The sequence below is a fragment of the Chelonia mydas genome, chromosome 12 (assembly GCF_015237465.2).
Source record: "Chelonia mydas isolate rCheMyd1 chromosome 12, rCheMyd1.pri.v2, whole genome shotgun sequence".
Lineage (NCBI taxonomy): Eukaryota > Metazoa > Chordata > Testudines > Cheloniidae > Chelonia > Chelonia mydas.
Window position 1 is genome coordinate 1,676,777 of NC_051252.2, and position 15,634 is coordinate 1,692,410.

At 43.3% G+C, this 15,634-nt stretch overlaps 1 protein-coding gene across 12 annotated transcripts in view; it reads left to right on the forward strand.

Moving 5' to 3' along the window:
- The window catches only part of PDPR (pyruvate dehydrogenase phosphatase regulatory subunit), a 76,493-nt gene that overhangs the window by 47,897 nt on the left and 12,962 nt on the right, over nucleotides 1–15,634 (forward strand). For all 12 annotated transcript variants that reach the window (XM_037877326.2, XM_037877335.2, XM_037877328.2 and 9 more), the window contains 7 exons: nucleotides 4,122–4,277; nucleotides 4,375–4,508; nucleotides 7,494–7,642; nucleotides 9,178–9,290; nucleotides 9,724–9,818; nucleotides 11,710–11,799; nucleotides 12,731–12,913. In XM_037877326.2, the coding sequence (XP_037733254.1) occupies nucleotides 4,122–4,277; nucleotides 4,375–4,508; nucleotides 7,494–7,642; nucleotides 9,178–9,290; nucleotides 9,724–9,818; nucleotides 11,710–11,799; nucleotides 12,731–12,913 (920 nt within the window). The remainder of the gene's footprint in view (nucleotides 1–4,121; nucleotides 4,278–4,374; nucleotides 4,509–7,493; nucleotides 7,643–9,177; nucleotides 9,291–9,723; nucleotides 9,819–11,709; nucleotides 11,800–12,730; nucleotides 12,914–15,634) is intronic.

Genomic DNA, 15,634 nt, shown 5'->3' on the forward strand with positions numbered 1-15,634 from the left:
TCAGTATAATGTGAAAATGCAAATTTAGGAATATTGAGTCTAATGATCTTTTATCAGTTGTAAAGGTTTTAGAGACACGCTCCACTGTCAAGGGCAAAAGGCTCAGCATGCTGCTGCTGTGTGTATTTCCCCTCATGCCACCGTTTCTAATCAGTTGAGGCCCATAATCTTGTATATTAAGTGCCTTGTAGGGTGAGGCCCATCATTATGTGTTTCTTCCTATCACTGGGTAATCTTGCGTGAAACAAAACTGAGCTTCAATGAAGAGTGGCTTTAGATGCACCCAGGAGTAGTAAAGAATTGGCTGAGCAGCTCTCTAAACTATTAATATTAATTTTTAACAAATCTTGGGACACTGTGTAAGTCCCAGAGAAGTGGAATAAAGCTAATGTTGTACCAGAATTTTAAAATAAGGGCAAATGAGATGACTTGGGTAACTATAGGCTGGGTATCCTGATGACATTCCCAAGCAAAATCATGGAAAAGCTGATATGGGATGCAATCAGTAAAAGATTAAAGGATGGTAGCATAATTAATGCCAGTCAGCATGGTTCTATGGAAAATAGGTCTTGTCAAACTAACTTGATATCCTCTTTTGATGAGATTACAAATTGGATTAATAAAGTTAACTGTGTTGACATAAAATACGTAGACTTCCTGTAAGGTATTTAATTTAGTCCCACATGACATTGGTTTTGTGTAGTTTTGGGGACTATTTAGAAAAGCTGGACGTGCACAAGTCCATGGGGCCGGACGAGTTGCATCCGAGAGTGCTAAAGGAATTGGCGGCTGTGATTGCAGAGCCATTGGCCATTATCTTTGAAAACTTGTGGCGAACGGGGGAAGTCCCGGATGACTGGAAAAAGGCTAATGTAGTGCCAATCTTTAAAAAAGGGAAGAAGGAGGATCCTGGGAACTACAGGCCAGTCAACCTCACCTCAGTCCCCGGAAAAATTGTGGAGCAGGTCCTCAAAGAATCAATCCTGAAGCACTTACAAGAGAGGAAAGTGATCAGGAACCGTCAGCATGGATTCACCAAGGGAAGGTCATGCCTGACTAATCTAATCGCCTTCTATGATGAGATTACTGGTTCTGTGGATGAAGGGAAAGCAGTGGATGTATTGTTTCTTGACTTTAGCAAAGCTTTTGACACGGTCTCCCACAGTATTCTTGTCAGCAAGTTAAAGATGTATGGGCTGGATGAATGGACTATAAGGTGGATAGAAAGTTGGCTAGATTGTCGGGCTCAACGGGTAGTGATCAATGGCTCCATGTCTAGTTGGCAGCCGGTGTCAAGTGGAGTGCCCCACGGGTCGGTCCTGGGGCCGGTTTTGTTCAATAACTTCATAAATGATCTGGAGGATGGTGTGGATTGCACTCTCAGCAAATTTGCGGATGATACTAAACTAGGAGGAGTGGTAGATACGCTGGAGGGCAGGGATAGGATACAGAGGGACCTAGACAAATTGGAGGATTGGGCCAAAAGAAATCTGATGAGGTTCAATAAGGATAAGTGCAGGGTCCTGCATTTAGGACGGAAGAACCCAATGCACCGCTACAGACTAGGGACCGAATGGCTCGGCAGCAGTTCTGCGGAAAAGGACCTAGGGGTGACAGTGGACGAGAAGCTGGATATGAGTCAGCAGTGTGCCCTTGTTGCCAGGAAAGCCAATGGCATTTTGGGATGTATAAGTTGGGGCATAGCGAGCAGATCGAGGGACGTTATCGTCCCCCTCTATTCGACATTGGTGAGGCCTCATCTGGAGTACTGTGTCCAGTTTTGGGCCCCACACTACAAGAAGGATGTGGATAAATTGGAGAGAGTCCAGCGGAGGGCAACAAAAATGATTAGGGGTCTGGAACACATGACTTATGAGGAGAGGCTAAGGGAACTGGGATTGTTTAGTCTGCAGAAGAGAAGAATGAGGGGGGATTTGATAGCTGCTTTCAACTACCTGAGAGGTGTTTCCAGAGAGGATGGTTCTAGACTATTCTCAGTGGTAGAAGAGGACAGGACAAGGAGTAATGGTCTCAAGTTGCAGTGGGGGAGGTTTAGGTTGGATATTAGGAAAAACTTTTTCACTAGGAGGGTGATGAAACACTGGAATGCGTTACCTAGGGAGGTGGTAGAATCGCCTTCCTTAGAAGTTTTTAAGGTCAGGCTTGACAAAGCCCTGGCTGGGATGATTTAATTGGGGATTGGTCCTGCTTTGAGCAGGGGGTTGGACTAGATGACCTCCTGAGGTCCCTTCCAACCCTGATATTCTATGATTCTAGTGGTACTTTTTTTTTTAAAATGTAGTTCATATTACATTGATCAAAAACAACTGATAGACCTCAAGAAGTAACTGTAAATGGGGAATCATAGTCCTTTGGGGGTATTTCTAATGATTCCAGTGGGGATATGTTCTTAGCCCAATGCTGTTCAATATTTTTTCAACAATCTGGAGGAAAATCTAAAATCATTGCTGATAAAAGTTGCAATGACACAAAAATTGGTGGAGTGGTAAATAATGATGGGGTCATTTATACCGACTGATCAGAATTGGTTGGTAAATTCGGCTCATCTGAACATGGTGCATTTTAATGCAGCCAAATACAAGGTCATACTTCTAGAAATAAACACATTTACAAGATGAGTGACAATGTCCTGTAATGTCCTGACTCTGAAAAAGATGTAGAGGTAATGGTAGATAACCAATTGAACATGAGCTCACAGTGTGATGCTGTAGCGAAGAGGGTGAATGTAATCTTGTATTTATAAGCAGGGAATATCAAATAGGAGTAGGGAGGTTGTATTATCTCTGTTTACAGCATTAGTGAGGCCACTCTTGGAATATGTTGTCCAGTTCTGGTGCCCACACTTGAAAAAGGATGTTAAAAAATTGGAAAGAGTTCAGAATAGAGCAACAAGAATGCTTCGAGGTCTGGAAAGAGACGAGATTATGACAAGAGACTTAAGAAGCTCAACCTATTTAGTTTATCCAAAAGTTTGTTAAGAGGTGACTTGATCGCAGTCTGTAAGGGCCTAAATGGGAAAGACATTTCTGACAGTAGAGTGCTCTTTAATTAAGCAGGACAAGGCCATGGTAGGAAGCTGAAGCTGGACAAATTCAGACTAAAAACAAGATGCAAACTTTTGGCGGTGAGGATAATTAGTCTTTGGGACAACTTACACAGAGATGTGGTGGATTCTCCATCACTTGTAATATTTAAATCTAGACTGGATGTCTTTCTTAAAGATATGCTGTAGCTCAGAAGTTATGGGCTTGATGCAGAAATTACGGGCAGAGGTTCTACGGCCTGTGTTATGCAAGAGATCCGACTAGACGATCACAGTGGTTCCTTCTGCTGTTTAAAATCTGACACATGCACCCAGCTGCCATGGCATAGGATTTGGGGGCAGGCTGGTGAGAGAAAGCTAAATATGGCTCCAGATATATGTAATCCAGCCACCCATTGGTAATAGTGGAGTAAGGCTGCTCCATAATCTAGAACTATAGTGTTGTGTTATAACCAGCAAACAACAATCAGAACCTAGAAATAAAAACAACAAAGGAGTGCTTATGGCACCTTAGAGATGAACAAATTTATTTGGGCATAAGCTTTCGTGGGCTAAAACCCATTTCACAGATGCATGCCATGAAAATACAGTAGGCAGATATATATACACAGTACATGAAAAGATGGGAGTTGCCTTACCAAGTTGGGGGTGTCAGTGCTAACAAGACAATTCAATTAATAGTTAGTCTTGCACTCAGCAATTTTATGAATCCTTTTCCTGCTCCTCCTCATCTCAGCTTCTGTACTGCATCGAACTTACCAGTGTCCTCTGAAGAGCTGACATTTGAATGACAGCACTTCAGAAGTGACATACTTGATATAATGGGACAGCATTGAAAAGTGAAGTTTGATACCATAAGGAGCAGCAAACAGCTGAATACCAGAATTCTTTCTTCAGCTATGATTTTGCTACCTTATAAACTCTCTAGAAGTACTGCAGAATGGGTACATTTTAACTGTTAGAAAGGAATACTTGTGAGGAAGGGCAGTCTTTATAAGGAAGCTGGGCTGAAGTGTCAGCAAGTTAGCTGATATTTGGCCACCCTTGACCATTACAGCCCTGATCTATGATCTGAAGGTTCCCCGTTGGGACTTCCAGACTGGCAGGCAGTTGCGTACTTCCCCTCTGTATGATCGCCTGGATGCCCAGGGAGCCAGATGGATGGAAAAGCATGGATTCGAGAGACCCAAGTACTTTGTCCCACCAGGGAAAGGTGAGATCATATTCTCCTTTGCATAGAGCATTCCTGTTGATTTAATGTGCATTGCAGTCAGCTTATGAATTGTTCTCTTGATTCTTGCCTTCCATAGATCTGTTGGCATTGGATCAGAGCAAGACCTTCTACAAACCAGATTGGTTTGACATTGTGGGGTCAGAGGTCAAGTGCTGTAAGGAGGCTGTGTGTGTAATTGACATGTCATCTTTTACCAAGTTTGAAATAAGTGTAAGTACCTCAGGGGTGACAAAGGGACAAACTGGCAAATGCTGTTTATTGTGGGCTGTTCGTTGCTTTCTTAAAATGCTGAATCATAGAATATCAAGGTTGGAAGGGACCTCAGGAGGTCATCTAGTCCAACTCCCCCTGCTCAAAGCAGGACCAACACCAACTAAATCATCCCAACCATGGTTTTGTCAAGCCTGACCTCAAAAACCTCTAAGGAAGGAGATTCCACCACCTCCGTAGGTAACCCATTCCAGTGCTTCACCATCCTCCTAATGAAAAAGTTTTTTTCCTAACATCCAACCTAAACCTTCCCCACTACAACTTGAGACCATTACTCCTTTTCTATCCTCTTTGGAACCCCCTTTCAGGTAGTTGAAAGCAGCTATCAAATCCCTCCTCATTCTTCTCTTCTGCAGACTAAATAATCCCAGTTCCCTCAGCCTCTCCTCATAAATCATGTACTCCAGCCCCCTAATCATTTTTGTTGCCCTCCACTGGACTCTTTCCAATTTTTCCATATCCTTCTTGCAGTGTGGGGCCCAAACTGGACACAGTACTCCAGATGAGGCCTCACCAGTGCCGAATAGAGGGGAATGATCACGTCCCTCGATCTGCTGGCAATGCTCCTCCTTATGCAGCCCAAAATGCCATTAGCCTTCTTGGCAACAAGGGCACACTGTTGACTCGTATCCAGCTTCTTGTCCACTGTAACCTCTAGGTCCTTTTGTGCAGAACTGCTGCCTAGCCACTTGGTCCCTAGTCTGTAGCGGTGCATGGGATTCTTCCTTCCTAAGTGCAGGACTCTGCACTTGTCCTTGTTGAACCTCATCAGATTTCTTTTAGCCCAATTCTCTAATTTGTCTAGGTCCCTCTGTATACTATCCCTACCCTCCAGGATATCTACCACTCCTCCCGGTTTAGTGTCATCTGCAAACTTGCTGAGGGTGCAGTCCATGCCATCCTCCAGATTATTAATGAAGCTATTGAACAAAACAGGCCCCAGGACCTACCCTTGGGGCACTCCTCTTGATACCGGCTGCCAACTAGACATGGAGCTGTTGATCACTACATTGATCTGGCCCCATGGACTTGTGCTTGTCCAGCTTTCTAAATAGTCTTGACACTTCTTTCTCCACAGAAGGCTGGTCATCTCCTCCCTACACTGTGCTGCCCAGTGCAGTAGTCTGGGAGCTGACTTTGTTCGTGAAGACAGAGGCGAAAAAAACGTTGAGTACATTAGCTTTTTCCACATCCTCTGTCACTAGGTTGCCTCCTTCATTCAGTAAGGGGCCCATACTTTCCCTGACCACTACCTTGTTTCTAACATACCTGTAGAAACCCTTCTTGTTACTCTTGACATCCCTTGCTAGTTGCAACTCCAAGTGTGATTTGGCCTTCGTGATTTCACTCCTGCATGTCTGAGCAATATTTTTATACTCCTCCCTGGTCATTTGTCTAATCTTGCACTTCTTCTAAGCTTCTTTTTTGTGTTTAAGATCAGCAAGGATTTCACTGTTAAGCCAAGCTGGTCGCCTGCCATATTTACTATTCTTTCTACACATGGAGATAGTTTGTTCCTGCAACCTCAATAAGGATTCTTTAAAATACAGCCAGCTCTCCTGGATTCCTTTCCACCTCATGTTGTTCTCCAGGTGATCCTGCCCATCAGTTCCCTGAGGGAGTCAAAGTCTGCTTTTCTGAAGTTCAGGGTCTGTATTCTGCTGTTCTCCTTTCTTCCTTGTGTCAGAATCCTGAACTCAACCATCTCATGGTCACTGCCTCCCAGGTTCCCATCCATTTTTGCTTCCCCTACTAATTCTTCCCTGTTTGTGAGCAGCAGGTCGAGAAGAGCTCTGCCCCTCGTTGGTTCCTCCAGCACTTGCACCAGGAAATTGTCCCCTACACTTTCCAAAAACTTCCTGGATTGTCTGTACACTGCTGTATTGTTTTCTCAGCAGATATCGGGGTGATTGAAGTCTCCCACGAGAACTAGGGCTTGTGATCTAGTAACTTCTGTTAGTTGCTGGAAGAAAGCCTCGTCCACCTCATCCCCCTGGTCCGGTGGTCTATAGTAGACTCCCACCACGACATCACCCTTGTTGCTCACACTTCTAAACTTAATCCCGAGACTTTTTCTGCAGTTTCATACCGGAGCTCTGAGCAGTCATACTGCTCTCTTAGATACAATGCAACTCCCCCACCTTTTCTGCCCTGCCTGTCCTTCCTGAACAGTTTATATCCATCCATGACAGTACTCCAGTCATGTGAGTTATCCACCAAGTCTCTGTTATTCCAATCACATCATAATTCCTTGACTGTGCCAGGACTTCCAGTTCTCCCTGCTTGTTTCCCAGGCTTCTTGCATTTGTGTGTATGCACTTGAGATAACTCACTGATGTTCCTGCTTTCTCAGTATGAGGCAGGAGCCCTCCCCTCTCGCACTCTCCTGCTTGTGCTTCCTCCTGGTATCCCACTTACCTCAGGGCTTTGGTTTCCTTCCCCCGGTGAGCCTAGTTTAAAGCCCTCCTCACTAGGTTAGCCAGCCTGCTTGCAAAGATGCTCTTCCCTCTCTTCGTTAGGTAGAGCCTGTCTCTGGCTAGCAATCCTTCTTCTTGGAACAGCATGTCCCATTGGGGATAGATATAGGAGGAAAAATTGTATGATCAATTGCTGCTTTTACCACATGCCTGTAACATTCTGATTGTATGATTAGTATTTATTTGTACTACCCTTTGTGGTTTAATTTAGAGTATTTGTGACAAGATTAATTAGAATTAATAGACTTAACTTTCTGAAAATTCTTGGATACTCTTGTATTATGTGAAAAGCCTTGGCCATCTGTGTAATTACCGTTATGAATTGAGAGGCTTTTGGTGGGATGAATCATGGGTGCTATGTAGAACAGCCTCCATGACTTTGCATTGCCCTGCAGCTTGTTGCTCAGCCAACTAGCCTGATCCTCTCTTTCCATTTCAATCCCTGCAGTCCACAGGGGATCAGGCACTGGAGTTTCTGCAGTATCTCTTCTCGAATGACCTGGATGTGCCAGTTGGGCACATTGTGCACACAGGCATGCTCAATGAAGAAGGAGGGTATGAGAATGACTGTAGCATTGCACGATTAAATAAGCGCAGGTAAGTCAGCACAGCAGCATCCTTATTTAACACTCAGTCTCTCTGTGTTCTTGGCGTTAATCTCAGTTTCCATAGTACCTCTTATTGCAGATAAGTCAGCGTCTTCATTTTCTTTCCCTTTTAGTAGTCCTTTGCTGCAATTAAGTCTGATTTCTCCACCCCCACAGAATCCTGATTTCCTCACCCAGTAGAATGACTGTTTGTAACAAGGCAACGTGGGGGAAAACCGTCTTTTCTCTGTTGGTGCAGTAATAAGCGTATGTTTTTAAAAGGACGTGTGTGACCAGTCTGTTTAGAGCCTGAACTATTAAGCTTCTTAAAGGGAAGGTAAATTCTATTCAGTAGTCCTTTGAAGCTGTTGTTAATGTTTTCCTAATTATTTAAAATACAAGACAGAATGCACACACATTGGATTCTAGGCAGCCCTGCCAGCATAACTGCGCTGAACCCTCACCTCCTCTCTCCTTGATTATTTAACTCCACATATGTTGTTGTATGACTTCCCCAATCATCAGCTCTCCAGATTATAGCCTGTGCAAACTTCTATTGCCTGCCCCCACCCCATAGATGTACAGTGTAGCATGGTCACATGGCCCAGTGCTTGGAGAGCTCCACTGATTTCTCATTCATTTCAGGATCAAGTCCAAAGCTTCCCTCAATTTTAAAACTCTCCATGGATATGTTCCAATCTCTCTTGCATAGCTTATATCTCTCTCCTCCATTCCCCTCTCACAGGATCAGCTTTCTTTATGTCCCACCGCACAGTCTCCCTATTGTTAGTGTGAGAACCTTCTCCTTTGCGGCTCTTGCTGTCTGGAACAGTTTCTTTTTATCTCGTCATTGCATCAGTTCTCCCATGTGTTTTCATATACCAGGTGAAAGCATTTGTGTGACCCTCGTAGTTTTCCCTCCTATTATTCATTTTTTCAGCTGTTTTATCTAACTCAGTAAAGCACTTTGGGGTTCACTTTGTATGAAAGACATTAAACCAAATAAAGGTGTATTAGGTCTTCAGAGATACCATTCATTTTACTGTATCAAATTGAGTTCTGTTTCCTTGGAAACTGATACAAATAACCCCCCAAGGTGTACCGACAGGTGGTTTTTCACTCCTTTTTCTTGAAACAGGAAATTACACAGGGAGTAGAACCACTTATTGGTTATTGGAGTAGCTAGAATCTTGGTGGCTGCAGAGAGGTGTGAATAGTTAATTTCTTTGTATTGTGGTCATGACATTTGAGATGCCTCATGTTCTTTAGGAATTGACACCATCTCTAGTCCAGTTCTTGTGCCTCTATTCCCTAAATAAATCACCAGCACTCTTAACACTCCAAGGCTATGGTTTCCCATTGTGACAGTGACTTTATACATGGTCTTAGCAAAGCAATTTGCCTCTGTTCTTGTTTGCTCAGGGGATTACTGCCTGGCTCCAGAGTTCAGAGACGTGAGTTTTGGTGTGGCATCCCCGAGATAGAATGAAAAGGTTCACCTTCTGGCCATCCAGTCACTGTGCCACTTTTAATTTTCTATTCTAGCTTCTTCATGATTTCTCCTACTGACCAGCAAGTCCACTGCTGGGCCTGGCTCAAAAAGCATATGCCTAATGACAGTAACTTGCTCTTGGAGGATGTGACCTGGAAGTATACCGGTAAGACATGCCTGGAGGCAGAGGTGAAATTGCCCTGAAATTCTGCATGCTTTTTTTTTTTACACAGCTGATTAGCGTGCAGTGATAGTAATCTGTCTACCATGACACTCAGGTCTTTTTTCCTGAATGGTTACATAGAACCCAGTAATGTGTCTGAGTAGTTCAAACTGTTCCTTCCAATGTGCATAAGCTTAGATGCCACTTCCACTTCCTCATAGGCTCCCAAGAGAGCAGCTAGCTGACCCCTGGAAGATCTTTTTCCATTTCTAGTTTCTGTGAATCTCTATAAATCTTGTGACTGTTGTCCATAGCAACAATTGATACAGAAATCAGAGACTGGAAAAAGGTAAGGTAAGCATGCAGCCAAATGGAACCTTCCCCTTCATCCATCTTATTACTCAGTAGTAGAAAACCTTTTCCTTTCTCCATCTAGCTCTCAATCTGATTGGCCCTCGTGCAGTGGACGTGCTGTCAGAATTATCCTATGTCCCGATGACTCCAGAACACTTCCCCTCTCTCTTTTGCAAGGTGGGTGACTTGCATTTACAGATGAGAGTACAAATACTTAGAATTACTGAGATAACTGAACTAGGTACTTAGCACTACTCAGAATGTATTTTTATTTTCTCCCTTTAAAATCTACTTACTGATTATACAGCAGAGTTTCTTTGAAATGGACTTTATTTTGTGTAGCTGTAGTTCTGATATCTCAGTGTATGTGACAGTAATGGAATACGAAGCCACCAGTCACTGGTGACACCTAGGATCAATTTCTGTGGAGTTACCATCCCTGCCCTTTACTATTTAGAGGCTCAGCAGATGCCTTTGTGTTGTGCAGCCTCTTACATGTCTTGAGACTGCAAGCCTTTGTCCAGTCCTTGCTCATACTTCATTTCAGGAGTAACAGCCGTGTTAGTCTGTATTCGCAAAAAGAAAAGGAGTACTTGTGGCACCTTAGAGACTAACCAATTTATTTGAGCATAGGCTTTCGTGAGCTACAGCTACATCCGATGAAGTGAGTCATTCATAGTTGTTTATTTGCCTTGGATAATGTATTATTCCTGTTGGATTCATAGATCCAAAATACCTTGCATGCATCCTCACTTGCAAGAATGCCTGAGAAACAGATTAAAACATTGTCCATTCCATTAGGTTTTCAATGCAAAATTGTTTTTGAAAATCTCAGCCATTTCTGGCAATTTTGTCTATGAGCCAGGAGGTCAGGCAGTAAGTCTGAAGTGAAAGGATCTGCACAGCCTAACGGAAAAACAATGTCATAGTACGAGAGTAACCATAAAGTGTTCAGTGCAAGTAAGAGAATTTTTCCTGCAGTTTTCCACCAAAGTCTAGAAAACTACCTGTAATTTTCCAGAGGCCCTGCTTCAGAGATGTGTCAAAAAATAAAGCAGAACTGCTACTCTATTGTGTGGATTGCAATCTGTATTTTACTTAATAAAAATCATGATTAGAAAGGTTCCAAATGAGAAAGCATCCATTTATCTTAAGTTTCTTGAGCAAAATAGTTGGCTTTTATCCTTCTAAAAGACTTAATTTCTATCAACAGGAAGAGTTATTTACATTTACTTTTTGGGTAACTGGGGCAGGCCTATTAGGAGTCAATTAGCCAGTCAGGAGGTTTGGTTGCTTTCAGTACCACATAATTATAGTGAGGGGTTGGTGTCTGTATCTGACTCTATGACAACATTCTAGTTATTAAGGTATACTTTTGTGTAGTGCACAAATGAGTGGCTTGGAATGCCTAGATCATTTTGGTGTGTGTTTGTACGTGTTTTTTTTAGGGATGTTCTTATCTTTCCCATCCTCCCTCCAAAACCCACATATACATACTGTTATCATTGTCTGTTTTCTGATACATCTGACTGGAGAGCACCCATGGACAAAGCAGTTTTTCCACTGGACCTGGCCCCTAATAACCTCAAAATGAATTATGCCTCTTCCTTCCCACCACAGGATCCACTCTCTTGTCCTCTGAGGAAACTCTTCTTAAAATAAGAGGTGGGTGTCCACAGCTCTGCCAGTATTTATGATTGGTATGAATGTGGGCATCTTTCTCATATGGCTTGTGAGTGAAGGATTAGAAATGCAACTCTTCCCGTGTGTGTTTGCAGATCTTATCTCCCAGAAACATCTTTGGCACTAGTGTTTATGGCTTTCCTAATGAGTTATATGTTAGTGCAAGTAGCAAATGCCCTGAAAACCATCAACTTCAGGAAATAAGAACTGATCAAATCTCCTTGTTTGAATTAAACTTCACTTTTGAAGTGAGCTAAGATGAGGAAGGGGAAAAGGTTTAGCTCATGGGGTTTGCATTGTGAGTGGGTGGTCCCTGTTCTGGATCTTAGATTCCATGGTCCAGTCTGAACTTTGATTTTCTCTCTTTAACTCCTTCTTTCTGCAGGAAATGAGCGTGGGGTATGCTAATGGGATCCGTGTGATGAGCATGACACACACAGGAGAACCTGGATTCATGCTATACATCCCTATAGAGGTAGAGTGGTTTATAAGTCTTAACCAGTCAGTACAGTCCTTATGTCTTTAATCAGTAACACTTCCATCTTAACCATACAAAGATGAATAGGCTTCTTTCCTGTTTGGGTGGGTGTAGTTAACTTTGATTCTTTTAGCATGGAGAATGGCATTTTGTAATCTGAAGTATACCAGTGCCTTTGCTAGGACCTCTGAATTCTGGAAGTGAAATTAATGCTGCTTTACATTCAGTCGAACGTGTTTGCTCGCTAGAGTCAATACTTAGCCATTTGTATAAAAGGAAGGTTTACCAGGCCGGACTATTTTCTGCCCTTGGAGTCCAAATCATACCACTGTAGTTCTTATAGTGCTGTAAAAGATCAAATACTGTTGTGTAGTCATGGGCACTCAGTGCAAGGTCTGGGTCTTATGACACTGTGGGACAGAAGGAGGTGGGGGTAGGGAAACTACAGCATATTAAACTCAAGATTATGGGAGTCGAATGTTATTCAAAGCCAATTATGGGAAGAATGACCCATTCAATGGAAATAATAGCTGGCAAATTTAAAAACAAATAAATGAAATATTCCTTCCTACAGTGTGTAGTCAGGCTGTGGAAGTCACTGATATACAGGATCAATGTCCCATACTGTGGCTGGCTTTTAAAGGATGGATACATAATTATATGCCCCTTATTTGTAGTAATACTAACTCAAACAGGGTAGTCAAATCTGGCTTTACTGTGTGAGCTGATCTCTGAAAGGGACAGGAGGACGTTTCCCTTCTTTGTGCAGCATTACACAATTGGGTAGGTACCTTGTGCAGTCTTTCCTGTGAAGCATTGCATCAGAGACGGGGTTTTAGAGTCTGCCTCTTGGTGTGGCAGATTGTCCCTTTATCTTCTCTGATGCTGTGTGTGCTGGTAATCCTGACGTGTTAATTCTTCCCTGCAGTATGCTCTGCATGTGTACAATGAGTTGATGAACGTGGGACAGAAGTACGGGATCCGGAATGCTGGCTATTACGCACTGCGCAGCTTACGCATTGAAAAGTTCTTTGCGTTCTGGGGCCAGGATCTGGACACTTTCACCACCCCCTTGGAATGTGGACGAGAGTTCCGGGTGAAACTGGACAAGGTACTGTGTCTGAGGCTGAATCAGCTCCCTCAGCAGTGTTTGCATGAGAACACTGAAACAAAGAAGGCAAAGCAGTACTGCCCTGAAAAGAGAGTGCTCTCTAACGGGATAGATTCCAACACAAATATTTTCATGGGGAAGTGGAGAACTTGTTTGTGAAAATATTTTGTCTGTATTAATGACTGATTCTGTTGCATCTTGAAAAGATGCTAGAAACCAAATGCTGTACCCTCCAGCCTCTAGGGCAGTAATCTCAACTACTTGTTAGTGAAGAATTAGAAGTGCAACTCTTCTCGCATATGTGTATGTTTGCAGATCCTATCTCCCAGCAACCCCTTTGGCACTAGTGTTTATGGCTTTGTGCCTAGTGTGAACCTTTTACCTGGATAGGGACAATGGGTGTGGAGGACACTCAGCGCCTTGCAGGATTCAGCCTATTGTTTAGCTTTCTCCTACCAGTCCCCCTGCCCAGTTTCATTGATGGTGCCAGCACAGCCCATGGAACAAGATTTGTGGTCAGTTCAACTGCATAGGGAAGGCCAAGAGCAGCAAACCCTGTTTTTTCGCAGGGATCATCCATAAATAATTGCTCTTATGGCAAGGGGTAGGTAGAGATCGGTGTGACGGGTTGGGTCACAGAAACCCCCTTGGGACTGTCACCTGATGTGCTTGGACTACCTCTGAGCCCGTTTTCTGTGCCAGTTTGGGCCTCCCAGAACACTGCCTTGTTGAGCTAGACACAGCAGTCTGCTCCAACACAGACCCAGGGTCTGAACCACGCCCCCAGAGTTGCAGACTTAACTGAAAACAGCTTAAGAAGTGCTCCTGTCACTAGCACCCAGACACTCAGCTCCCAATGGGATCCAAACCCCAAATAAATCTGTTTTACTCTGTATAAATCTTATACAGGGTAAACTCATAAATTGTCCACCCTCTATAACACTGCTAGAGATGCACAACTGTTTGCTTCCCCAGGTATTGATTACTTATGCTGGGTTAATTAATAAGCAAAAAATGTTTTTAGTAAGTATAAAAAGTAGGATTTAAGTGGTTCCAGATAATAACAGACCGAACAAAGTAAGTTACCAAGCAAAAGCAAACAAAACATGCAAGTCTAAGCCTAGTACAGTAAGAAACTGATTACAGATGAAATCTCACCCACAGAGATGTTCCAATAAGCTTTTTTCACAGACTGGACTCCTTCCTAGTCTGGGTCCAGCAATCGCTCACACCCCCGTATTTACTGTCCTTTGTTCCAGTCTCTTTCAGACATCTCTTGGGGGTGGAGAGGCCATCTCTTGAGTCAACTGAAGACAAAATGGAGGGGTTTCCAGGGCCTTTTATATTCTTTCTCTTGTGGGCAGAAACTCCTTTGTTCTCCTGTGCAAAATCGCTGCAACAAGATGGAGTTTGTAGCCACCTGGGCGAGTTTCATATCCGTGAATGATCCAGCTTTTTGCAGGCCAATGCCATTGTTTACATGTTAGTTTGAATAAAAGCTTAGATGTGGATTGGCGTCTCCCAAAGTCCATTGTCAGTTAAGTGTTTCTTGATTGGGCACTTACTGAGACTAGTCCTTTCTCAAGAAGCTGACCAAATGCTTCACTGATGCTGCTTAGAATCAAACACATTGAGATAGAAGTACCTAGCCAATATTCATAACTTCAGATACAAAAATGATACAGACATCATAGTCATAACCAGCAAACTTCAACCTTTCCATAGACACCCCACTTGACCTCCTCTGTACAAGATCTGGTGCAACCATAGGACCCTGGTTGCAACAGTGATCTATACAGTCACAAGTCTCAGAGCGGTAGCCCTGTTAGGTCTGGATCTGTAAAAGCTGCAAAGAGTCCTGTGGCACCTTATAGACTAACAGATGTATTGGAACATAAGCTTTCGTGGGTGAATGCCCACTTCGTCGGATGCATGTAGTGCATCCTACTTTTTCACTAGGAGGGTGGTGAAGCACTGGAATTGGTTACCTAGGGCGGTGGTGGAATCTCCTTCCTTAGAAGTTTTTAAGGTCAGGCTTGACAAAGCCCTGGCTGGGATGATTTAATTGGGGATCAGTCCTGTTTTGAGCAGGGGGTTGGACTAGATGACCTCCTGAGGTCCCTTCCAACCCTGATATTCTATGATTCTAGTGGAAATTTCCAGAGGCAGGTATAAATATGAAAGCAAGAATCGGGCTAGGGCTAACGAGGTCAGTTCAATCATCTGATTTTGTCCTGTTTGCAGGGGCGAGAACCCTCTTGGTAAAGTATTAGGGGGTAGCCATGTTAGTCTGTATCCACAAAAACAACAAGGAGTCCGGTGGCACCTTAAAGACTAACAGATTTATTTGGGCATAAGCTTTCGTGGGTAAAAAACCTTTGGCTTTTTACCCACGAAAGCTTATGCCCAAATAAATCGGTTAGTCTCCTTGTTGTTTTTGTGGATACAGACTAACACGGCTGCCCCCTGGTACTTGACACCATGGAAGGCACTAAATTTAGCCGTATAAGTGGAAATCCATCAACCTCAACAAAAAACTCGCATAGATACAGACAGACATCATCTTCCTCTCCAAGTGGAAACAGAGGGACATCATACCAAATGGACTGAAGGTAAAAAATCCATTGCAATCAACATACTACACTGATTACGGTGAGAGACTCCCACACACTCTCAAAGAAACTGAGGAACCACCTGATCAGCATCCTGTACAGCAGACAG